This window comes from Tenrec ecaudatus, chromosome 5 (genome assembly GCF_050624435.1).
Source record: "Tenrec ecaudatus isolate mTenEca1 chromosome 5, mTenEca1.hap1, whole genome shotgun sequence".
Classification (NCBI taxonomy): domain Eukaryota; kingdom Metazoa; phylum Chordata; class Mammalia; order Afrosoricida; family Tenrecidae; genus Tenrec; species Tenrec ecaudatus.
The window spans coordinates 182787800-182811497 of NC_134534.1; the positions used below are offsets into that span (position 1 = coordinate 182787800).

Sequence of the window (23698 nt, forward strand, 5' to 3'; positions counted from 1 at the left end):
TATTTGGAATTCTTCATTATTGCCTTCTGCCACGGGAGGAAAGGAATTGGAAGAGAGGTTCAGTCTATCCCCCAGGGATGATAAATAATTGGGCCCAAGTGGTTGCTGGCTACTGTGCATACCACATCTGTAGTCAACAGCAAAAATAATGGGATAGCTCCCATTCCATCTACTTAATGAGAACCAACTTTTCTGTGCAAACTTTTAGGTGATCCTTGCAGTGACTATTTTAGAGGACTTCATAAAAAGTTCATGGGAAAGTGGATTAAAAGATCCTAGAATGTTTCCAAAAGCCTTTTGAAGCCCCCTCATATGGGGAGGCTAATGATATTGGGTGGTTATCCCAAGGAAGTCCCTGAGGTTTAGAAAAATTCACTTGTCCCGGTTCCATCTAGGAAGTGGCCGAGTCAGGTTTGTTTGCTGCACTGCCAGAAGTGCCAACTACAGATCCCTCTGTAGACTTTGGATGTTTCATCTTTGCCAATAGGATACCCAAATGCTTCAGTCACTACCTGTGACTCTGCCCCACTGTTGTTAGGGGCCATCTAGTTGGTTCCAAGCTGAGACTCTATGCACTACAGAATGAAACACTGCACACGATCCTTTGCCACCCTCAATTGTTTCTGAGCCTGTTGATGTAGCCAAGGTGTCGATGTATTTTTATTGAGGGCCTCCTTCACTGCCTGCCCTCCACTTTACCAAGCATGATGCCTTTCTCTGGGGACTGGTCTCTCCTGACACCATGTCCAAAGTATGTGTGTAAAGACTGAAGAAACTTGCTTTTTATTCACTTTCAACCTTGGTGCCTTCTAGTGCTAGTTGAACAATTCTTGGAGTGCCGTTCTGAGAGTCAGACAGTACAGGGTGGTGTGCCAGTGAGGAAAAAGTAATTGTTCAAAGGGACCTTGAGATTACTGAATGCCAAGACAAACTGGTCGTGTTCCCATGCACAGTGGATCCAGAGATATATGCTGGAGGACAAAGGTCAAACTGCGGTCTAACCCAGTCCCCATCCCCTGTCAGGGCGCCATCCCCACCCAGCAACTCTGCGGGCAGTTCTCCAGGGCTGACTTTTCAGGGTGTAGAAAGCCCGTGCTCCTCAGTGGCAGAAGGTGGAAAACGCGCTGATAAGTCTGGCCTTCCCTGTGTCCCTGCTTTGTGTGTGGCTCCTGACCGGAAGTCGGAGTCCACATTTCCCCAGCCCAGGCTGCTCCCTAGGAGGCACGCCCTGAGCTAACAGCTGTTTTTCTGAGGCAGCGCCTCCAGGCCTATTCAGCACGGTGGGATTCCGGAGCGGGTGGGCTTCTGAAGGGCGCTCTGGGGAAGGCAGCCCCGCCGCCCCCCCAGTCAAAAGCGCTCACAGCAGAGCTGCGGTCGGGCCCCATCCTTGGAGAGACTTCGAGGGAGGGGTGCTGGGTTCTGTGAAGACGCCTGGAGAAAGGCCGAGCTTGAGAGAATGGGCTTGGATTTGAGGCCAGGCGCGCACCGGCCACGCCCGGTCCTGTGGGACGCCCTGCCGGGCCGAGGGCCAACACGCGAGAAGCAACCAGCCGGCAGCGAGCCCAGAGCGCGCCAACCGCTTCTGCGCTGGGCGTTCCGCCCACCCCATCCCCACGCCTCGCTCTTCCCTCGGATTGGCTATCTCTGGATCAAGTAGGCGGGGTCAGAGAGCCACTTCCGGTGGCGAAACCGGAAGACGGTGCTGGCGCGCTCGCTGCCCCACTTCCTCGCGGCCCCGCGACGTTGGCGCGCGCTCAGGGGCCGTGGAGGGCAAGGCATGAAACGTGAAAACGAGGCTTGGAACGAGCACTGCCGGGAACACTAGAGGCGAGGGAGGGCCTTGCAAGGAGTGGAGTTAATTGGAGCTGGGCGGAACCTGCAACACGTTAAAGAGGCTTAAGGGGAGGGGCGGGCGTGGTCTTGGGTGGTGACTGGCTCCAGTCCTGATGGGCGGAGCCGTCAGGGGGCGGAGCCGCGTGTGTAAAGTTTAGTCTGTACCCTCGTGCCAAGTAGTATGATCCATCGCACTCTGGCCTCCACCCCCGCCCTCTGGGCCTCCATCCCCTGTCGACGCTCTGAGCTGCGCCTGGACCTGGTCCTGGTTTCTGGGCAGTCCTTCCGGTGAGTCATTGACCCTCGGATACACCCTCCCTCCCCCCACCCTGCCTCCTGGGGTGCAAAGGAATGTTGGGGGCGATGAGAGCAACCTTGAGATGCTAAAGAGGCAGCCAGGCACAGGTGGCAGGCCTTCGACTTTCTTTATAAAGTGGTGATAGTAAGCCTTCCTTGTGGAGGGTTGTGTGCATCAGAACCAAGGTCAAAGTAGTTTTACTTTGCAATTGGGTAACTTTTATTCATGGAGTGGTTGACCCAGGTGCGGGGAGAGGGACCAGTCGGGGTGCAGGCGGGGAAACAGTACTAGGATTTTGCATGGGGGCTCAGGTGGAAGGAGCAGAGCCCTGCACACTGGAGTGGCGTGCTGGCGGACCAAGTGTGGACACTGACCCAGACAGAGGAGCAGCTGCACTGCACCGTGTACCGCAGAAACAAGAGTCACGTGGGCAAGCCCACGCCAGAGGAGCTGCAGACCCTGCGCCAGTATTTCCAGCTGGATGTCAGTCTGGCTCAACTGTATAACCATTGGAGCTCTGAGGACCCTCATTTCCAAAAGGTGGCCCCAAAATTCCAAGGTGAGTATGTACAAGGCTTAGGGCAGGAGTTCGAGTTCTTTGGCCAGCCTCCTCCCTGTGACTCAGTCTCCTTATATGTAAAATGGAGATCCAGGGGCAGTGATGGGTAAGTGGTAGAATTCTCAGCGTTCTGTGGGAGGCCTCCGTTTGATTGTGGTCAGTGCTCCAAGTTTATAGCCACCTCCTTGTTGCCGGGATGATGAATGTGTTCCCAGACTCAGACTAGGAAGAAACACCTGGCGATCTAATTGGCCAATGAAAACCCTATGGATCACAATCGTCAAAGGTGAAACATCATAGGGATGGGGCAGTACCAGGCAACATTCTGGTCCACTGTGCATGAGTTGCTGTGAGTTGGGTGCCAACTCATTGTCTAACACAACAAAACGGAGATTAAACCTACCTGTATTTTAAGAAGCCCTGGTTGCACAATAAGTTAAGCATTGGGGTACTAACCAGAAGGGCAGTGGTTCAAACCCATTAGCTACTCCATGAGAGACAGATGAGACTGTTTACTCCTGTAAAGATTTACCACATCCTCAGAAGCATCTATGAAACATTTCTACCTTGCACTGCAGGGTCAGAATCAACTCTGTTGCAATGGTTGGATTCATATTGCCTGTAGATATAAGTGCTTAAACTGGTGTCTGGCACATAGTAACTATTACAGTAACTACAATTATTCTGCTGATCTTCAAGGAGGAGTGAGAAAGCTTGTATCCCTGAAAGGGGAATCTCATTCATTCTGTAAATGCTTACATCATCCATCTACTGTGTGGTGAGGGATTTAAAACCAAAAACTCCCTGCCATCAAGTCAATGTGGACTCCTAGCAACACCTCCCTCCCCCCCCCGCCCCCCCCCCCCCCCCCCCCCGCCCAACCTGGTGGGTTTCTGAAACTATAACTGTTGATGAAGTAGAAAACCCAGTCTTTCTCCCTCGGAGCTGCTGGTGGTTTCAAACTGCTGACCATGCAGTCCAACTCATTACCACTATACTACCAGGGCTTGTATATAGGCTATAGATGAGAAGTTATAGCAATGACCAAAACAGAGATAAATCCCTACCCTCTGGTGCTCACATGGGGCTTCTTCATCTGGATTGAGATAATCTAGACCACACAAGATGCTATGAAACATGAGCCCTGGTGTTACTTTCTCTAACAATGTTGCTTCTTGTTTCTTTGGGACCCTTGCTGCCAGGATCTCTGGCTGGGAAAAGACCAATCCCTTGAGTAGGTGTTTCTGCTACCTTTCTGGCCCCCAGGTGTGCGGCTTTTGCGGCAAGACCCTGTTGAGTGTCTTTTCTCATTCATCTGCTCTTCCAACAACAACATCACCCGCATCACTGGCATGGTGGAACGGCTCTGCCAGGCCTTCGGACCTCTGCTCATCCAGCTAGATGATGTCACCTACTATGGCTTCCCCAGTCTGCAGGCCTTGGCTGGTGAGTGGAGGGGCTCTTGCCCCTGAGACCCTCCATCAGCTTTTCCTGGTCACCATCTCTAATTTCAAATCCTCCCACATTCCCTGCCCCTCCCCCTGTCCAGAATCACCCTGTCAGATCAGCTCTAACTGCACCTCTTCTTCCCCACCTGCCCCTGAAATACCAGCAACTCTGTAGACGATGATTTTTGCCCTTTCCATTCAATGCCTTATACAAAAAAAAAAATTCAACAACAGTATATAGTGTAGAACATGGGTTCTGGTTGTTAAGAACATGGGTTCTGGTGATAAACTGTGTGAGTTGAATCTTTTTTTTTTTTAATCTTTTCTTTTTAAAATCATTTTCTTGGGGGCTCATATAACTCTTATCATAATCCATACATACATCTATTGTATCAAGCACATTTGTACATTTGTTGCCATCATTCTCAAAACACTTATACTTGAACCCTTGGTATCAGCTCCTCATTTTCCACCTCCATCCTCACCCCCTCCCTCACAAACCCTTGATAATTTATAAATTATTGTTATTTGCTGTCTTACACTGTCCGACATCTACCTTCACCCCCTTTTCTGTTGTCCGTCCTTCAGGGAGGGGGTCATATGTAGATCCTTGTGATCAGTTCCCCCTTTCTACCCCGCCTTTCCCTTCTCCTCCTGGTATCGTATCACTACCCTAATTATTGGCCCTGAGGAGTTCATCTGTCCTGGATTCCCTGTGTTTCCAATTCCTATCTGTACCAGTGTACATCCTCTGGTCTAGCCAGATTTGTAAGGTAGAATTGGGGTCACGATATCTGGGGGGAGGAAGCGTTAAAGAACTAGAGGAAAGGTGTATGTTTCATTATTGCTACCCTGCATCCTTGCTTGGGTTGAATCTTAACTCTGCCACAACCTCTGGTTATATGACCTCAGGCACATTATTTAGTCTTTCAGCTTCTTTATCTGCAATGGGGTAATCATAGCTCCCACTGAGCAGAGTTGGCGTGAGGGTTGAAGAAAAAGGACGCACAAATTGGACACCCCTCTGGTTAACTAAGAATGACATCTTCAAGAGGAATGATGTTGCATTCATCATCAAAAGAATCTCAAGATCTATTTTGAAGTAAAATGCTGTCTGTGATAGGATAATGCCCATGAGGAAGACCTTTTCGTACATTGTAATTCAAATTTATATGTCAACCACTATAGCCAGTGATGAAAAAAATTGAAGAATTCTGCCATCTTCTTCATCTGGAATAAATAAATGTGCAATCAAACTGTATTGATAATTACTGGTGATTTGGAATGCAAAAACTAGAGACAAAGTATCAGTAATTGGAGAATGTGCCCTTGACAATTGAAACAAAGCTGGAAATTGTGTGTTAGAATTTTGCAAGACCAAAGACTTCATCATTGCAAATACCATTTTTCAACAGCCCTACTGCTGACCGTACTTGTGGACTTTACCAAATGGAATACATGGCAGCCAATTTGACTACTTCTGTGGGACAAGACAACAGAGAAGAAGTTCAATGTCATCAGCCAGAACAGATAAGCATATGAATGAAAATCCAGGTGAAAACTGAAGAAAATTAAATCAGGTGTACAAGAGCCAAAATACAGTCGTCAACATATCCCACCTGAATTTGAGACCATCTTAAGAACAAATGTGATGCATTGAACACCTGTTAACCAAAGACCAGATGGATTTTGGGATGGCATTAAGAACACCATACATGAAGAAAGCAAAAAGTCATAAAGAGACCAAATTGGCTATCAGGAGACTGGGAAATGAACCCTTGAGTAGAGGGTAGCTCGAGATAATGTAAAAAGTGATTAAGTAAGAGCTGAACAGGACATTTCCAAGGCCAGCTCCAAGAGACAAAACATTATAGGGAAATGTGCCAAGGCTTTGAGTTAAAAAACCAAAAAGGAAGAATATGCTCAGCATAACTCAAGCTGAAAGATCTGAAGAAGAATTCAAGCTTCCACATGCACTACTGATGGATTCTATAGGCCAGATATTGATTGATGCAGGAAGCATCAAAGGGGGATAGTAGAAATATCCAAAGAGTCACTATACCTAAAAGAATTGATCAATGTTTAGCCACTTCAAGAGGTTGCATATAATCAAGAACTGATGATACTGAATGAAATCCAGGCTATGCTGAAGGCATTTGTCATTAATGGAATGACAATTTAAGTGTTTCAAGAGACTCATAACAGTGCTGGAATCATTCATTTGTCTATGCCAAGAAATTTGGAAGAGAGCATACCTGGCTAACTACCTGGAAGAAATCCATATTTGTGCCCATTAGAATGTGGAAATTATAGAACAATACCATTGATAACACATGCAAGTAAAATTTTGCTGGAGATCATTCAACATTTGCAGCAGTATATTCATAGGGAACTGCCAGAAGTTTAGGCTGAATTCAGAAAAGGAAATGGGGGATTGCTGGGTCATATGGTAACTCTATTTCCATCTGTTTTAGGTATCGCCAGATTGATTTCCATAGTGGCCGTACGTACTTACAGTCCCACCAGCAGTGGATGAGAGTTCCTGTCTCCCCACAGCCCCTCCAACACTTGTTGCTTTCTGATTTTTTGAATTGGGCTACCTTTGAGGGTGTCAGGTGGTACCTCATTGTTGTTTTAATTTGCATTTCTCTTATGGCTAAAGATCGGGAACATTTTCTCATATGTTTGTTGGCCATTCGGATTTCTGCCCCTGTGAAACTTCTGTTCAAGTCCTTTGCCCACCTTTCAAGTGGGCTATTGGTTTTTTTCTTTTTGGAAGCTAGCAGAGTACTGTAGATTTTAGTAATAAGGCCTTTGTCTGATGTGTCATTACTAAAGATGTTTTCCCAGTCTGTGGACTCTCTTATTACTCTCTTGGTGAATTCTTTAGATGTACACAAGTGTCTTATCTTCAGTATATCCCATTTGTCGATTTGTGCCTCTTCTGTGTTTGTGTCCTTCCCTATTTCTGATAGCCTGTGTATTCCCTGCGCCAAAGTTCTCAAGTTGGTCCCAATTCCCTCAGTGATGGCCCTAATAGTTTGGGGTTTAACTTCAAGGTCTGTGATCCACCTTGAGTTTATTCTTGTGCATGGAGTGAGATAAGGGTCTTGCTTCATTTTTCTGCATGTTGATATCCATTTTTTCCAGCACCACTTGTTAAAGAGGGCATCTGCTTCCCCAGAAAAGGAAATGGAACAAGGGATCTCACTGCTGACAGCAGATGGACCGTGGCTGAAAGCAAAGAATACCAGAAAGATGTTTACTTGTGTTTTATTGACTGGGCAAAGTATTCAGCTGTGTGAACCATAAACGATGGATGATGTGCCAAGAATGGAGACTCTGGCACACTTACTTGTGTTCATGTAGAATCTACACGGATCAAGAGGCCCTCATTCGTTTAGAGCAAAGGGTGAGGATCAGGGGTATATCCTTTCACTGTGCATGTTGAGAAGCCGGGCTATTGGAAAACGAGCACAAGGTCAGCATTGGGAGAAGGCACATTTATGGCCTAGGATATGCAGGTGTCAGCCTTGGTTGGTGAACGTGAGGAGGACTTGAAGCACTGGCTGATGAAGGTCAAAGACTGGAGCCTTCAGTATGGATGACAATATCAAGAAAACAAAAATCCTCACAACTAGACCAATAGGCGACATCATGATAAACAGAAAAGATTTAAGCTGTCTAATATGTTATTTAACTTAGATTCACAACACTCATGGAAGCAGCGGTCAAGAAATCAAAGGCTATATTGCACTGGTCCAATCTGCACAAAACTTCTTTATGTACCGTAGTCTGCCACCACGGCATGCACACATCTGCCTTGCAAGGATACCCAAAATGTTCCTTAGAACTGAGGATGACTTGACTTCATCTCATGTACTTTGGACCTGTTATCACGAAGGACCAGTCCCTGGAGAAAGACACGATGGTTGGTAGAGGATCACTGAAAAAGAGGAAGACCCTGGTCAAGATAGACAGGTAGTGGCTGTGGCAGTGAACTCAAAACCAGAGCCAGACTCACTGCCATCGAGTCCACATACCCTGTGGGTTTCCGGACTGGAAAAATAGGATGAGAAAGCCCAGTCTTTGTCCCAGGGAGCTGTTGGTGCTTTGGAACAGCTGGTCATATGGCTCACAGCCTAATGCGTCACCACGACACCACCGAGCCTCCACATGGACTCAAAACAGCACCAAGTTGAAAATAGTGCAAATAAAAGAATGCACACATTGCACCCGCCTTTGACATGCAGGGAGCAAGATTCAAACTGCTGTTACCGCAGTGAGTGCCACGATTCTGCACCCAGGAGTGTACATGCCCTGCACAGCAGCCTCATGAGGGAAGTGTTTTCCTGAAGCAAGCGTGTCAGTTGACAGATAGGATGGTCAGGCAAGGGGCAAGACTTGGGACTGTGTTGGAAGGGACAGCCTGTCTCTGGAAGGGAGACTCGGCTCCCTTCTTGGCTACAAGACCTCAAGGAAGGCTTTCCCCTTGCCATGCTTCTCCACCTGTTTGTAGAGAGTTTCTTTCTAGTGGGGCTTCATTAAGAGCACAGACCGGGGACATCCTCTCCACCATGTCCTTTCGTGAGCAAGTTCCTCAGCCTCTTCTAAGCCCTCCGTTTCTTGATCTGTGATCTCCAGGACCCTTGAGAACAGGAAGCAATCACACCTAGAGACCTACAGCACCATTCCCAGTGCATCACCCCCAGCACTGGAGACTAGAAAGTGTTCTTAGTACAGTGACTACTGATGGCTCATTGTAAAGGGTAAGAGTTCAACTGGGAGCATCTCCACGGCAGTGAGCCCTCCCCCATCCCTGGTCCAGTGCCCGACACTTAGTAGATACTCAGAAAACATCTGCAAAGTGCCAGGTCCCAGGCTGTAGCCCTTTCCTTTGCACATACAAGTGTCTGCTGTCTCCCAAGGTGCTGGCCAGAGGACAGGGAGAATGTGCGAATGCCTGACAACCCCCCCTCCCCTCTCTCCACAGGGCCCAACGTGGAGGCCCACCTCCGGAAACTGGGCTTAGGGTACCGTGCCCGCTACGTGAGTGCCAGTGCCCGAGCCATCCTGGAAGAACAGGGTGGGCTGCCCTGGCTGCAGCAGCTGCGTGAAGCCCCCTACGAGGAAGCCCACAAGGCCCTCTGCACCCTGCCTGGCGTGGGCCCCAAGGTGATGGCAGGGGATGCGAGCTGCCCTTCGCACCCACACTGAGAGGAGGAGACAGCCAGGCTGAGCGCTGGGCAGCTGAGCGCTGGGCAGCCTTGGCTTCTGGAGGCAGAGCAGAGAGGATGAAGGACAACAGGTGTTTTCTTCAAGGACAGAAAGTCCGAGTGTTGGCAGGGTAGGAAGTACAGGCTGCTGACCGCAGGTTTCAAATGGCCTCGTGTTCAGATTCAGTGTATATAGCAATGTCTACAGAGGAATCGGGGCAAACATAGCAGTGGTTTTCTTTGGGGAGATGCAACGTTAGCGGTTTTCTGCTTTTCGTTTCATTCGATTTTTCCTGAATTTATATGCACAGAATACTTTGAAAAGTTTTTATTTCATGTCAGCTGGGTTACGGAGCAGTAAGATGATTGAAAATGTATGTTCTTTTTTTTTTTTTAATACTTCTCCAATTTAGAAAATGAATTTTTTAGTGGACTCTGACTTTGGACAAGTCCTGCTTGTCATCCTCTGAGCTGCAGGGGGTGTCTTTTTGTCTGTAAAATGGTGACACCGTCACCCTAAGTTATGCGGGGAGCTTAGCCCCATAGATGCAGCTCTCATCACCGCTGCTCGTCGTCGCCGCCGCATCGAGAGTGTCTGTTGACTGAGGGAATACCAAATGGCTCACACACAGCCTCCAGCCAAGAGGAAGGAGGTTCAGCTCCATTCAGAGGTGCTTCAGACCCCTGGCCATCTGCTTCCAACAATGCAGCCATTGGAAAGCACTGTCTACAACAGCAACCAGAAGAAGATATCGCCACTGATGCTGATATGTGCAACTAAAACCCTCCATGGGAGATCACAGTCCCTTAGCCTAACATGTCTCGTGCCTCACCTCGGCCTCCTTGTTCTGTGCTTCGTGCCTGGGCTCGGAAAAGCTTGCAAGCAGCTGTCCAAGGCACAGTTAGTTTCTGTTTGTCAGGAACAGCAGAGGGAGGAGGAGAGTCAAGAATAGAAGGTGGACATTACATGTGTGGAACACTGCCTCCTTTGCCCTACATCCAGAACTGGATGGTGTCCAGCCACCAGTACTGAACATTTGGATCGAAGATTCCATAGGAGGGATATGCAGAGCAGAATTGGGGATGCTTGTGGACTCTCCACCGCCTGGGGCCTTGAAGGTTGGATGATCCCCCTGAAACCACTACCCATGTCCCCTGCAGTCTTCTTAAAACCAGACAATAGTTTTAGGGTCTGCCCAAAAGAGCATCGCGCACTTTTAAGATCAACTTCTCTTTAGAGGATCAAGCTACCAGCGGCAAATGGAAGTGTTAGATAGGAATCTTGGGGAACACTGAATTTATGTTGCTGGGGGAAGGAGCAACTCAGAAAAGGGGGGTGGAAATGGTGACCCAACTCAGCATCACTAAACAGTACATGGAAAGCCCTTGAACAGGTACATGCTTTGTTGTGTCTATTCTTAGTAATAACACAGTTCACATATGGTTTAAAAACATGTAAAACCCTGTAGAGCAAAGTTGCCCTCTGACACACGTGGACCACCGTTAGCCAGGACTGACTCGATTGACGGTACCTGGTTTCTTAGACTGGTGGAGACTCGGCTCACTGTCACATCAGAGTGGATCCTGCCCTTCAGCCTTGGTCTCTCTGTGTCTCTGAAAGGTGGCTGACTGTATCTGCCTGATGGCCCTTGACAAGCTCCAGGCCGTGCCAGTGGACATCCACATGTGGCAGATTGCCCAGCGTGACTACAATTGGAAATCCGCTACAAGCCAGGCCAAGGGTCTGAGTCGCCCAGCCAACAAGGAACTGGGTGAGGAGAGTGGGGGGTTGGGGCCAGCAGAGGAACAAACCTCTCCCCATCTCAGTCACCTCTCCCTAAATCCCACATCCTCTGTGTGGGAAGCAGAGAGAGAAGGTCTAAGTGACTTAGACTCATAACTTCTGCCCTAGGAAACTTCTTCCGGAATCTGTGGGGCCCTCGTGCTGGCTGGGCCCAAGCGGTGAGTAGACCCAGGCACCTCCGCCCATTAATCCAGACCACATGAGATTCCCCCCTCCCCCTGCCCCAAACCCATGGGTCACTCCAGCAGCCCCATCCTCATCCTCATGAGCCCCTCACCACCACCCCCCCACCAAGTGGCCCTACAGGAGGCCCCCTGACCCCAGAGGGCTTGCGTGTGAGCACCTCCCAGTAGACCTTCTGCTCCTTACATCGCCACATTCTTCGAGCCCTGGCCCTGGGACCCCTCTCCACATGAACCTCTTGCCCCCACAGGTGCTGTTCTGTGCTGACCTACAGCAGCCGCGCCAGGCTCAGGAGCCACCAGCCAAGCGCAGAAAGGGCTGCAGAGGGCAGGAAGGCTAGGCGGGAACACTGAACCTCCCTTCCTCTCCCCAAGACTGCATGTTGGGGAGAGGGGTCCCTGGAGCGACCTCGGGGGCTGTGCACCCCCAGATCAAGCAGTCAGTTTGCACAACAGGGTTGGGTGGGGGGCTCTGGGGAGACAGGCTACCTGTGGTTTTATTCTCTTCCCTTTATTACAAGAAGGGACAATAAAATAGAAACGTGTGTATGGAAAATGCAATGGAGAACAGGAAGGGAGTAGGGTGGGGTGGGGCAGGGGAACTCCCCAGTTCAGGGAGGGAAGGGAAGCCAGCGGTCCCCAGTCCCTTCCAGGCAGGGGGTCCCGACCCTGGCTCCAGGTCCTAGAGCTGGGGGGGCAGCGGCGGGGGGAGTTCTGCTCCTGGTTCCACACAGCAGTCCCGACAGCAGCAGCCAGCCCCTGGCCCTGGTGGGGAAAAGAGCAGAGCTGGCTGCACGGGCAGACCCTGCACCCAGCCTGGGTGCCTCTGTGCCCCACCCAGGTCCTCCCGCAGAGCCCTGGCCTCACCCCCAGCTGCCGGTGCCAGCAGCTCCCCATGGCTTGCCGTCTGCCCTTGCCCCTCCTGGCTGGTGCCCAGCTGTAGCTTTCGCATGTGCCGCACCACGGCGGTGGCATTGAAGGCTTGCTGTGGGAGAGAGGAGGCCTTTGAGAAAATGGGTTTCTTTTGTTTTCTCTCAGGTGTTGTTCACGGATCGCCTGTGACCCCACAGACCTCTACAAAGCTTTTAAAAACAATATTTAATCGTGCATGTTGACACTTGTGTGCACACATTCATGTGTAAAAATGTGTCTACAAACAAGTGCTGACATAGGGTTCCTATGTATATATAGCCGAAAACACAAGAGCAGTGTGTGTCACTCTGCCCCAAGCCCTGTGCACATCACACCACTGGGGTTGGCACCACCCGGGTCACATACTCAAAGGAGGAAGTTGCACAAAGGTTAAGCAGTATGCCCTGGGGGTGGGGTGTGTGCGCACGCGAACCTTTCTCAAGTCAACATTACCCCCTCTACCCCACAGCCACTCCTCACTCAGGTATCTCAGGTTCATCACGTCTAAAACGGAAACCACCCCCATGACCTGTTTATGCCTCTGGGGTCTCCATCTCCCCGATGGCACCACCATCCACTCTGCCCCGACCTAACAACCCCTCTGACGTCTCTTCTCTCCCCTCCCCACCCCCAAATCCATCCCATCACATGTTGTCCCTTCTGTCTCCTAAATGACTCCTGGCTAGCCAATCAGCCACTACTCGCTCTTCCTGTTGCTGCTGCTCAGCTCCAAGCCTCTACCTCCTGGGTCTCCCAGGCCCGGGAGATGCTCTTACCTTCCACCTGCTCTTGGCAAAGTTCTTCTTGATCTGCTCACTCACCGACTGGTGGATATTCTTATCTAGAGCCGTGTCCCCTGCAATCCTGGGAGGGGGTGTTGGGGGGGTGGGCATGAGCGGGAAGCCTGGGAGGGCCCAGCCCCTCCCCTCAACGTAGAGGCACGCTCACCATGGGTGCTGCAAAGCCTGCTCACAAGTGAACCGCTTCTCTGGGTCCTTCTCCATCAAGTGCCGGATAAAATCTTTGGCTGAACCCCCCCCACAAGACAAAGCATGGACAGGGTGGAGATGCCTGTGGCACCCCCTGGAGAAACCACACCCCCTCAGGTCTGGCCTGGCATCATAGCAAGACAAGAGGTCAGGTTTGTGTGGGTCCTGGCTCCCCCATCTGCTTCACCTAAGCCCCCCAGCCCAGATCTTCAAGCTCTCTCCCCTAAGAAAACACTTGATCTTAGAAGGGATGTGTGAGTGACTGATACCTTCATAGCTTGCTTCCTAATTGGGCACGAAGGAGAAATGGACATGTCTGGAGGTGGATTGGGCATTAGGAAGTCAGTGGGGGAGTCTTCAGATACCCAAGGTGTGCAAGGTACATGTATGCTAAGTGTCTCCGCTGGGACCAGGCAGAAGAGAAGGGGGCCCCTGGCTGGAGCATTGGCTTGGCGCCAGCTCTTAGACTAGGGCTGTGGGATGGGGAAGTACGGAGACACACACACACCCCACCCCACCCCCTGAGCAGATGAAAGCACCAGGGGCAGGGGCCCATGTACCAGAATCAGAGATGTCATCCCAGTATGGAGAGTCAAATTCGTACTCGGCCTTCAAAATCTGTTCAAAGAGTTTGGCATCATTCTCATCGTAGAAAGGAGGGTAGCCGCAGAGCCTGGGCAGAGAGGGCGGTCTCATTTCCAAAGTCAGAGTGCCCACTGGCTCCCAGCCAGAGCTAAAGGGACATCCCGGGAGGCAGGACCCAAGGGAAGGAGTCCCCTTTTACAAAGGGGTGGGGATGGGGGGAGGCGACTAGCCCTTTTGGCCTCTCCTGTCCAGCTACACCGTCCCCCTCTCTGTTTACGGAATTCTTCTCCCAGACCTCTGGCTGGCTTCCTCACATCACACCAAATGCCACTCACACCTGACCACACGGTCCCGTACCGCCACCCCTCCCTCCCTCCTTGCCCTGCCTGAGTTTTCTTCACAGCACTTTGTAGCACCTAAGAGAACTCATTCACGTGTGTACTGGCTCTCCCCTGCTCAAACATCACCTCCCGAGGACAGACCCTCTGTCCCTTTGGATGGCATCTGCAATGGTAAAGCTTGTGAGTTGGCACTGCCTTGTGGTGTCCCGGGGGCTTTCTGTGCTGACCTGTCCTGATAGGAACCAGGCCTTGCAGCTAGCAGCCGAGGGCTTCAGTTTGCCCTTGACAGACCCTAGTGGGAGCTTGAACTCTAAACTCACCACTGTGGAGTCAATTCTGACTCTTAGTGACCTGATGGGACAGAAGACCTGCCCCTGAAAGATGCTAAGTCTGGAAATCCTTATGGGACCAGAGCCTCCTCTGCCCCAAAGAGCAGCTGCTGCGTCTACGCTACCTACCTTGAGGTTAGCAACTCGGTGTACCTCATTATGTGATGAATTGGCGGATACAGAGACAGGAGGAAAGGCAGGAAGGTGGGGACAGGACCACCCTGGGCGGCCAAGCCCCTACTCACAGGATGTAGGCGATGACCCCTATGGACCAGCAGTCCACAGCCTTGCTGTAGGGTTTCTGGGCTAGGACCTCGGGGGCTGTGGAGGGAAGGGGTCACGGTGGTGACAATTCTGGGTACTGCTGCTTGCGGCCCTGGCCCAGGCACAGGCCCTTCCTCACCCACATATCCTGGGGTTCCACAGGCGGTAGAGAGCACGCTGCCGGGGTCCTCCATCTTGGAGAGGCCAAAGTCCGAGATCATGATCTTGGAGTCTTCGTCCAGGTTGTCGTACAGCAGATTCTCCGGCTGGGAGTCGGGGGGGGGGTGGGGGGGGTGGCGCGGGTCGGTGGAGGGGAGAAGAGGTGGTCAGAGGCTGGTAGACCCTTCTCCTTCCCCAGGCACACCTTGACAACACCACCCACACACACACACATAAGAAACCACACCTCCTCCAGCAGCCATCCCCACTCAAGGCACCAGTATCCCAAGGACATCTCCAGATGACAATTTCCAGAAAGGAAAGGGCCGAGGGGCCAGGAAGGACTTGTCTGTAAACTCCAGTGAGCCTTGTGAAGCCCCTCCAGCTCTGCTCCCTGTCGTCACAGGGGGTCCCACTCTGTCTTCAACTCCGCCCCCCACCCCCACCCCAGGCCAGCAGGGGGATGCCATTGCTGGGAGGGGCAGTGACCTGCTGAGAGCCCTTAGAAAGTGGCAGGGCCTGTAAGTGTGGGGCCTCCCCAGGGCTGAAGGAGAGGTGCACACAGGCACACATCTGTCTGTCCCTAGCTCTGGGGAGGGGCTTTCTGCATTCTGCTCTGTCCCATTCAACTGCCCTACAAGGACCACGTGGGACTTCCAGGATCAGAAAATGGCACAAAATGTTACTCAGATGAGGTTGCTTGGTGTGGCCTTTGCTTGTCCTGATGGGAAGAAGGGGGGAGGCAGTTGAGGGGCGACAAATCCATACTGCAGGCAGGTACCCCGAGGCCCACCAAGGGGTCGAAAATCAAGTTAAAACCAATGTAAGGATGCCAGGGCCCTGGGTGCCCCTTAGCACACAACCTCATGCCTCACCTTGAGGTCCCGGTGGACGATGCCCAGGTCGTGCAGGTACTTGACAGCGTCTAACACCTGGAAGATGAGGCGGCTGGCATCCCGCTCTGTGTAGAAGCCTTTCTCCACGATGCGATCAAACAGCTCCCCACCCGACACCCTGCAGCGGGGGAGTAGGCAGTCTGGCCAAGGACCCAAGAACGTAGGTAGGAGGGCCCAAGTCCCCAAGCCCAGGATGGTGTAAGGAAGGAGCAGAGGTAGGGCCACTCACAGCTGCATGATGAGGTAGAGGTGGCCCCCACTCTCATAGATATCATCCAGGGCTACGATGTTGGGGTGCTTGATCCTGGAAGCAGAAATGAGGTGGCTCAGAGCTGAGGACAGCTCAGTCACCTCCCACCACCTGAAGACCTGAGCAGGACAACCCAAGGGTCTAGACTCCAAAGGGGAGGGCTGGTTTGCCTCGATCGATGGATAATTTATCAGGAGGCAGGAGGGCCAGTAGGGAAACACCAGCCTCTGGCATCTGACAATAGCATTCAAATCCTGCCTCTATCATGGGGCTAAGGCCTCTTCATCCCACTGATCAATATATGCATTTAATTCTTTTTTCTTGGTCAACAAGTTTGTCAGCCTTTCCCATCAGGCCAGTTCCAGATCAGTACCTCTGATCAGTTCACTGTTCCCTTGGCACCCAGTGCCCAGGACTATCAGTTGGATTGAACGCAACCTCTTGGAACCTGTGTCCCCAGCTATGAAGTGAAGCCAACAGTAACACTTCCCTCAGCGAGTTGGGGTGGGGATCATGGGAGTCAATGGAGGTCAAGTGCTTGACTGAGGGCCTGGCCACAGTCGATGCTCAGGAATTTCACCATCGTGGGGACTGATCTTGAGGAAAGGGAAGCTTGGCTGTGCCACAAATGTGCTCTCTGACCTTGGGTAAATCCCTAGCCCTCTATGGGCCTCAGTTTCTCCCCTGGGAAGTGACAGAAGCCATTTCTTCCCAGCCTACGTCTCTGCCCAGGGAGCTGGACAGGTTTCCAAGAGAGGCTGGAGATGAGCTTCCCAAGGAGGCTGGTAGCTACTTAAGCATCTCAAAATCGAGCGGATAGTGGCTGATGGCACAGGGTCGGCACGGACATTTTTTCAAAAACTTCCTGAAGTGCCAATAAAACGTAAACAAAAAACTCCTTAATATATGGGGGAACTTAGTGACCTGTGGGCTTGGCCCTGTTGGAGATGGGCCTTTAGATGGGAGGGAGCATGAAACCACTGTAAACCTGCACTTGTATCTGTCTCACATCTGACGTGTTCACTCCCGTGCCAAGTGATTAGTGACACTCCCATCCTATAACTAAGCAAATGGAGGCGCAGAGAGATTAAACAATTCCCCAGAAATGGCTGGGAAGGCAGGGGAAGGGTCAGGGCTGGGGCAGGGAGGGTGGTGGCCCCCCCGCACTTGTGCAGGACAGCGATCTCATTCTCCATGCTCCCTTCCTTGCCCTCCAGGGCCTTCTTGGCAATGCATTTGATGGCCACCAGCTTCTGCGTCCTCTTATCTTCTGCCAGGATGACCTCGGAGAAGGCACCCCTGCAGGGAGAGGAAATGCCTAAGGTGGGGAATGGGAACTGCCTTGCCCGCCACCCACTGTCACCTGCGAGCCCCATCACCAGTGGGGGAGGATGAGCCTCTCCCAGTCACTCATCTCCCCCTGATGCTAGAGATGGTCACATGACCCAGGTCTGCCAAATCCGTGCAGTCTATGGGTAATGGAGTCACGTGATTCACCAGGCTCCCGGCACTTCCCAATCAGGTGCTTTTTTTTCTGCCCGGCTGGAAGCATGTAAGCCTGGGACTAATTTGCCACTGCTTCAAGACAGCCTGCTTGAGTATGAAGCCAATACAAAGGAAATCAGAGCTAGGAAGCAGCCAAAGACAGTATCCTGATAACATCAGCCCGTGCCTGGATCCAGCCGTGCCTGAAAGCTATCCCTGCCCTTTTCGGCTGTGCACACATTCCTTTGTGTGCCAGTCCCCCTGAGTCTAGCTAACTGATCGCCCTTTAGAAACAAACGTGAAGCGCCGCCAGTCATCTTCACAGTATTTACAGTAGAGCCCCGGTCCTCGACTGCAGCAGGGCCCGACGACATGGGATTTCGATGAAAAATCCTGAGGAAATTTTGCATCAGAGCTCAAACAAAACATTGGAACCCGACCCGACACACATGATTCTTATAAACAACAGTTCATGCTTCGGTCATTCGGCGTTAGTACGCGTTGCTTAAACCTTCTGCAGCTGTGTTCCAAGTGTTTTGCTAGAATTTCTTACATTTTGTGGCTTTTTGTACTGTTTTTAGATTAAAAAAAAAAACATAGTTCCTGAGAGTTTTTTTTTAAAGGATCATCATAAGGAACTGGTTAACTGTTACTGATATTGTTGATGATAATTTAGTAAACCCTTTGAGAAAACAGTTAAGGAAATGCCAACAACAGACCACATTGCACAGGTGGGGTTTTTTTTTGGTTTTTTTGTTTTGTTTTTTAGAAAGCCAGCCAGGTCCTAGTGAAAAAAGGTATAGAAGGGAAAAAAAACTCCTGAAAAGCAGCTACTGATTGATTTTATGGAAGGAAATTCCCCTTCCAAACAAGGACTCTCTCTCCACACCTCCTCTCCACATCCGTGTCCACAGATCCAGATCCTCATCAATTTCAAGGTAAGGGCCATATTGTAGTTATTGAAAACTTTTTAAATGTTGTATTTCTTGTTTAAATTACATTATTTAACTCTGAATTTATTTACTTTGAAATTACTGTGCAATGTTTTATATAAAAGCAAGAACAGGGTAAAAACTTAGTGGCCGAGAACAGACTAATCCATTTTCGGTTATTTCTTATGGGAAAAATTGATTCAGAACTTGACTTTATCACATCTCGATGCTTCTTCTAGAACGGATGAAGGTTGAGGTCTGGGGTCCTGCTGTCTTTACTATTTTAGGTAAAAGCACTGAGCGGGGCAAGCTCTGTATGTTCTTTGGCATGGGGTGAGGGGGATTAGACATTTTTTTCCCTATATGTAGCTCTCTTTTTTTATTTGCTTATTTTCACCTCTCTTCACTCCCTACTCCTCCCCCAGCCTCCCCATACCCTTCAAAGTCTGTTGCTTCGGGTGTGGAAGCCATTTTCCTAACCGTCGTCTTGCGTAGCATTTGTCTTTATGAGATGAACTGACGTTGCTGAGCAGTGTCTTCCAAATTTGTGTTGCAAGTGTCATCATTGCTTTTTCGGGGATGCATAGTATTCCACTGCAATGACGTACCACGATGTCTTCCTCCAGACGGGCGTCCAGCTATCTCCATCTTCTTGCTGTTGTGGATGGCACTGCAATAGCCATGCATGTGCATCTGTCTGTGTTGTATGCCTTTTTCCTTTGGGACTTTATACCGAGTAGAGAGATATTTCTAGTGGGTATTTCAGGGAATTTTTTAAAAAATTAAAAATGTCAGGTTTCACGTCGACCTTCTAAATCAGACTCTGCATTTTAACCAGCTCTGCAGGTGGTTTATATGCACATTTAAGCTTAAGAAGCAGTGTTTTAGAACCAGGCCCTTAGAAAGGAACAAATAAACCCATAGACGCTAGAGTTCAGTGAGCATGGTGGGCTTCGATGGTCTTCTTTCTATGGTTGTTTCTTCTCCTGGGAGAATAGTCAAAGAAAAGCATCTCTCATGGTGAAATGCTTGTCATCAAGAATAACCAGTGGGTGTAGTAGGCTCATCCCCCAGTTTACAGTTTTTCACCTCTCCAATCTCTCCTCCTGGGGTCAGAGTGACTCATGCACCCTGAATCAGAAACTTGCAGGAAAGCCTTCCATGGCTTCCTCTGGCCCACGGGACGGAGGGCAGTCTCAGTGGTTTGATTTTCAAGGGCCTGGGTGTCCTGCTCCCTCCTTTCCTCCAGCCCCTACTTTCAGGTATCATGCCTGCCTGTGTGGCTTTACTGGTGCTACTCCTTCTACCTGGAATGCCCTTTCCCTCTCTGGTAAGTGCACTCCCACCTACCCTTCAGTCCCAGCAATAATGCTCTCTCTTCCGGATAGAAGCTACAGCCCAGCCTGAAGTGGGGCATAGAACATATGCTGTGGTCCTTTCAGATGGGTCTGGGACCCACTTGAGGGACAGAGAGGGACCGGGTATGAGTTATTTCTGGATCCTCAGATCAAGAACAGAGCCACATTCAGACAAGCCAGGCCCCAGGTTGGTTACTGCCATTAAGTCTGAGAAGCTGGCCCCTTGGTCTCCCTGCTCCTGCCCCAGTAGGGACCCACAACTGCACCCAGAGCAGTCCCTGCCCGCCCACCACTGACCGGGAGCCTGGGTCACGGCAAGGCCACCTGCCCTGCTGCAGGGTTGAGACTGTGGAAGACAGGAAGCAGTGGTCCACTGACCAGAGGAAGTGCCCCAGTCCCAGCCAATGCTGTGCTGCCCTCTAGATCTTGGCATGCAGGCCACCCAAGGCCCCTCCCACCAGGCCACCTCAGGGACAGCCCCCTTCTCTCCTGCCCTGAGACTTGAGAGCCCACACTCACGTGCCCAGAACATCACGGAAGTCATAGATGTCCCTAATGTCCTCTGCCTGCTTCCAGTTGGGGGCTTCCACTGCCCCCGGCATGGCCCACTGCCCGCTGGCCCCAGCCAGGACTCCTGGGAAGGGAAAAGGAGGGTGTGGGCTGAGTGGGGCTTCGCCTTCTCTTAAGGGAATGAATGAGGGGGGCCCATTCCATCACTCAGCGTGCCTGCATTCATCCCTCAAGTCAGTCATTCCTCAAAGTCCTCTAACAAGCATTTGTTGGTTCGCTAGAAAAATTGATTCATTGCACATCCTTTTCGGCAGAAGCAAAAGTCTTCATTCAACAAAGGCGCTCCTCCCCTCATTTCTGTAGTCCCTTTCCAGGCGCCCAGACAGACCCTGGCCTCCGGACAGACCGTAGAGGAGACTCCAGGAAGCTAGTATGGGTGCACAGCCTGAGATCACGGTCCTCGCTCAGAGTCAGCAATGTCTCAGCCCCACGCAGGACTGCTCTGGTGGGTGTCTCCTCTCCTCCTCCTTCCCCCCTCCTTCCCCCAGCCTCTCGGAAATCAGGTTTCCGGCAGCCCAGGCTTCCAGCAATATCTCAGCCACGTTTTTAAATAGCTCCTTCTGCATTGTTACCACGGCAACAACAGCCACAGCTGGAGCTCCCCCAGGCCTCTACCTACCCCCTCCCCCTCCTGGCTCCCCATCTGGGTCCAGGCAGCTTGTTCCCACCCAACCCATCCCCTCCTGCCCTGGCCTTACCCTGATTCAGTCAGAACGTTTTCCTACCGGGGGCCCTGGCTCACCCAGCGGGAGAGGGTGGACATTATCTCCCCTGTGCCCAGGGGCATGGAGAGACGGAGGCTGGCGATCAATATGGGCTGGGGTCAGAGTTCCCCAGATGATACCCAGTAGAGGTCCCAGCTGAGGTGGGTGAGGGGAAAGGCCAAGAGGGGCCTTCCCTCTAGTGGTTCTTCTAATGTGCAACCAGGCTAGGGCCCGTAGGAACACAGCTCCCCACCCCACTCCCAGAGGGTGACTCCAAGCAGCCTGGCGTGTTGTGTGACCAACACAGGGAGCTCACCCCTCTGCTTCCTGTGGGGAAGTGGGGAGAAAGGGTCCTAACTAGAGCTACTGGTGTGCAATCCCACCTAGGAGCTCTCACCTCCAACCCCAGAAGCAGAAACTTCTAGGACAAGAGACTGGCTGGGGAGCTCTGGAGGTGGCGTCCTAAGCCCATCAGAAGGCAAATAACCCTCTTACAGTTCCACACACATCGCCCCCACTCAGGCATCTCACACCAAGCTTCACCCATATCCCCAAACTCAGGGACTGACTCATCTCCAGAGCCAGGTGACACCCAAACACCTGACACCTAACTATATGAGCATGTCCCCAGACATCAGCACGCATCTTCACCCTCACTGAGATACCTAAACACCCTGGCCCTCTTGAACCTGGACAAGATGATGCCTGAGCACACACCCCTGTGATACACCCCAGATTCACCCACATCCTACACCTTCCAGCTCCTCAGACCCTGCAGACATCCAGAGCACACAGTCGTGCCCTGCTCCGCCACTCTATCAGAGCCAGATAACCTTACCTCTCAGCACATACACCTGAACACCCGCTAATCCCCAGACATCCCACCCACAAGAAGGTTTGGCGCTCCAACTCACAGACCCAGGTGGCTGTTCTAAGACCACAGTGCACCCCAACACGTGCCCCCCACCTACACACACCCTGTTCCCCACCCTGTTTCCCATGGCTGGCCTGGCACCTGCTGGGCCCGGAGCAGAGGTAGACAAAAAAAGGCCCAGCCCTGTCGTGCCCATGCAGGGTCCAGCCCGCCTGGCACCCCCACCCCCCAACCCCTGGGCGAGGGCTTTCAGTGGTGAAGGGCTCCTGCCACCGCCCCCCTCGGCGCCCAGGGGCGCTGGCTGGCCAGCTCCAGAGTACCTGCGGCTGCCCCGCCGCGGGGCTGGCTGCGAGGCCCGAGGAGGCTGGCGGAGCTCTGACCGCGTCGCCGCCGCTGCGTCCGTCCGGCCCGCCCTCCGGCTCGTCGGCTGGGCTCGGCGGCTCCCTGCTCTCACCCCCCCACCCCCGCACCCGCTCTGATGTCAGCGGGGGCGGAGCCTGTGGCGGAGGGACGCGGCGCTGCTCCTGCAGGGGCTGGGGACCCCTGATCCCTAGACAGACCTGCTGGGCACCTCGGTCTCCAGGAAGGCTCGCTCCCATTTCAGAGGGGACCACTGGGAGTCCCAGGGAGACAGACAGCCAAGTTTCCAGTCGGCAGTCCATCAGTGACAGAGCGGGATTCGAACCCATGTCTGTGATGCCAAGCGAGCCCATTTCACGCCATCGCCTGCTGCAATTCCTCCAGACCACTTCTGGACTGCGGCCCAAGGCGTCCCTCCCTCCGGTGTCCAGAAGTGAACTAGACGTGCAGAAGGAGAGCTCAGGAGACTGGGGCGGGGTGGGGGGCGAGGAGGGCAGGATTCTTAGCAGACCGGCCAGACGAGCGTGGGACGCAGCGGTTCAGGGCAGGCAAGTCTGCGTGTGCTGTATCCCGAGAAAGCAGGTCAAAGAGAACCCACGTGTCATGTGGATGGGCAGGAGTCCGGGCTGATGGCTGGGGGCCAGGTGGAATGGGGGGGTAGGGGGCGGGCGCCAAACTGGCTCCTGGGGCGGCGGGCTGGGGGCCAAGGGACCTGACCCAGGTTTGTTTGCGCAAGGCTTTCCCTGGGAAAACAATCTGGCACGAATGGGAAGCAGGGCGTGCGGGAGCAGCTCTCAGGATCTGATGGTGGGGTTGGACTGCCGGCTGGCGGAGACCATGCATCGGACTCCCAGCCCACAGCTAACCACCTTCTAGTGGGACCCTCCTCCAGAACGCTGAAGACTGCCTCCCGCCGCTCACTTCCAATGGCTGCAAACCTTCCCTGTCAACATGGGGACTCAGAGATGTCCAGCGATTCCGTAAGCCCCTTTTACAGAGTCGAGAAGAAGACATCTGGCTGTGTTTGGTAGAGGGCTTCGGGGTCCCGCTTGGCCTGCGTTTGTCCCCTTGACCCTTCTGAGTCTCATTTCTTTCTTTTATTTTTTTTTATACCTTACCCTAACTTGAGTCTCATTTCTTCATCTGGAATAAGGGACTCAATTGATAGAATCACAGGATTCGCCTGAGAACTATGTGAGGTGATGCGTGTGAACTGCCTGAAATACCACAGGAGCACCTCACAGGAGAGCTGGATTTAGCAGACACAGGCTCCTCAGGGAGAAGGGGGGACGGGAGGGGAAGAGAGGGGACCTGATTTGACCAGGGGTAATCATGTCCCTTTCCCCCACC

The 23698-nt window shown here is 52.0% G+C and overlaps 2 protein-coding genes across 3 annotated transcripts; one reads left to right on the plus strand and one right to left on the minus strand.

Moving 5' to 3' along the window:
• Positions 1 to 96: 96 nt before the first annotated feature.
• OGG1 (8-oxoguanine DNA glycosylase) lies at positions 97 to 11896 on the plus strand. Of its 2 annotated transcripts, XM_075550426.1 has the most exons (7): positions 97 to 2121; positions 2443 to 2690; positions 3957 to 4136; positions 9132 to 9313; positions 10976 to 11126; positions 11267 to 11316; positions 11592 to 11896. In XM_075550426.1, exons 1-7 carry the CDS (start codon positions 2015 to 2017, stop codon positions 11679 to 11681), a joined length of 1008 nt encoding a protein of 335 aa, XP_075406541.1. In that variant the 5' UTR covers positions 97 to 2014; the 3' UTR covers positions 11682 to 11896. The 2 variants fall into 2 exon arrangements, with proteins under 2 accessions (XP_075406541.1, XP_075406542.1); XM_075550427.1 differs by lacking the exons at positions 9132 to 9313; positions 10976 to 11126; positions 11267 to 11316; positions 11592 to 11896 and adding an exon at positions 6613 to 6999.
• CAMK1 (calcium/calmodulin dependent protein kinase I) lies at positions 11836 to 22464 on the minus strand. Its single transcript, XM_075550425.1, has 12 exons — positions 22309 to 22464; positions 20360 to 20474; positions 17233 to 17364; positions 16045 to 16119; positions 15795 to 15933; positions 14900 to 15026; positions 14742 to 14817; positions 13802 to 13914; positions 13201 to 13279; positions 13029 to 13116; positions 12208 to 12325; positions 11836 to 12105 (listed from the first exon to the last, which is right to left on the minus strand). Exons 2-12 carry the CDS (start codon positions 20440 to 20442, stop codon positions 12023 to 12025), a joined length of 1113 nt encoding a protein of 370 aa, XP_075406540.1. The 5' UTR covers positions 20443 to 20474; positions 22309 to 22464; the 3' UTR covers positions 11836 to 12022.
• Between the last annotated feature and the right edge of the window lie 1234 nt (positions 22465 to 23698).